The sequence below is a fragment of the Cyprinodon variegatus genome, unplaced genomic scaffold (assembly GCF_000732505.1).
Source record: "Cyprinodon variegatus isolate N-32 unplaced genomic scaffold, C_variegatus-1.0 Scaffold1830, whole genome shotgun sequence".
In the NCBI taxonomy this organism is placed as follows: domain Eukaryota; kingdom Metazoa; phylum Chordata; class Actinopteri; order Cyprinodontiformes; family Cyprinodontidae; genus Cyprinodon; species Cyprinodon variegatus.
In genome coordinates, this window is record NW_015152283.1 from 27,806 (window position 1) to 29,212 (window position 1,407).

Genomic DNA, 1,407 nt, shown 5'->3' on the forward strand with positions numbered 1-1,407 from the left:
AAGGAGGCTACAGGTGGGTCTGGGGCCACAATAAGGGGGCTACAGGTGGGTCTGGGGCCACAATAAGGGGGCTACAGGTGGGTCAGGGGCCACAATAAGGGGGCTACAGGTGGAGAGGTCAGGGGTCAGGACAGCAGCTAGCGCAGACGGCGTTTAGAAGTTAGCATCAGGAGGAAGCGTTTCCTGTGTGAATCAGCCAATGAGCAGCATCTGAGGCTCCGCCCCCTGCAGGTCCAGATCTAACCCTCTGATCTCTGTCCTTCCATCAGCCGTCGCCTGGCATCCTGTCCATGAAGGCCTGTTCGCCAGCGGAGGCTCAGACGGCTCGCTGCTCTTCTGGCATGTGGGGTAAGAAGGCTGGAGCAGCAGAACCTCTCTGGGTTCTGACCCGGCAGTCATCAGCCTGTCTCTGTGTGTCGCAGCGTGGAGAAGGAGGTGGGCGGCATGGAGGTGGCTCATGAAGGGATGATCTGGAGTCTGGCCTGGCACCCGCTGGGTCACATCCTCTGCTCTGGTTCTAACGACCACACCAGGTAGGCACGCCGGTACCGGATCCGTTTTAGTCCAGAACCGGATCACCCCGCTAACTCTGTCGGTTCTGTTCTGCAGTAAGTTTTGGACCAGGAATCGACCCGGCGACAAAATGAGGGACCGCTACAACCTGAACCTGCTGCCCGGCATGTCAGAGGACGGCGTGGAGTACGGTAAGCCGCAGGCGGCCAGACGCAGCAGACGGTCTGAGCTTCAGAACCTGCGTGTGAACGCTGTGTCTGTGTGCAGACGACGTGGAGCCCAACAGCCTGGCCACCATCCCTGGGATGGGAATCCCCGAGCAGCTGAAGGCGGCCATGGAGGAGGAGCAGAGCAGTAAGTAGTGGAGAAATGGCTCGGCCCGGCCACCAGAACCGCAGCCTCAGGTCTTCCTCCGTCTGCAGGCAAGGAGGCGGCCCTGGACGTGGAGATGTCCATCCCTGGACTGGACTGGGGCGTGGACGAGGTGATGGGCAAGGACTCCAAGAAGGTTCCCCAGAAGAAGGTCCCCTACGCCAAACCCATCCCGGCTCAGTTCCAGCAGGTACGCTCTACCCCCCAACCACGCCGCCGCCATGTGACCACGGCCGCTGACGCTGGGTGTTTCCCTGCAGGCCTGGGCGGAGAACAAGGTTCCCATGATGCCTCCGTCCTCAGAGATGTCCAAAGAGCGAGCCCTGGAGCAGAAGGTGGACGGGAAGAAGAAGACGCAGGCGGAGCTGGAGCAGGAGATGGCGGCGCTGCAGTACACCAACCCTCAGCTGCTGGAGGTAACCGCTGCTTCCCCTCAGTCCAGACGCTACATTCATTAAATGTGGTTATTGTGGCATTTAAAATGCTTTAATAATAGTAATAAAAGTTATAATTAAAGGAGTG

The 1,407-nt window shown here is 59.3% G+C and overlaps 1 protein-coding gene across 1 annotated transcript in view; it reads left to right on the forward strand.

Moving 5' to 3' along the window:
- The window catches only part of wdr33 (WD repeat domain 33), a 22,267-nt gene that overhangs the window by 9,618 nt on the left and 11,242 nt on the right, over positions 1–1,407 (forward strand). Inside the window, exons 9-15 of the mRNA XM_015404690.1 lie at positions 4–13; positions 270–348; positions 423–533; positions 610–704; positions 781–867; positions 936–1,075; positions 1,146–1,301. Coding sequence (XP_015260176.1) covers positions 4–13; positions 270–348; positions 423–533; positions 610–704; positions 781–867; positions 936–1,075; positions 1,146–1,301 — 678 coding nt within the window. The remainder of the gene's footprint in view (positions 1–3; positions 14–269; positions 349–422; positions 534–609; positions 705–780; positions 868–935; positions 1,076–1,145; positions 1,302–1,407) is intronic.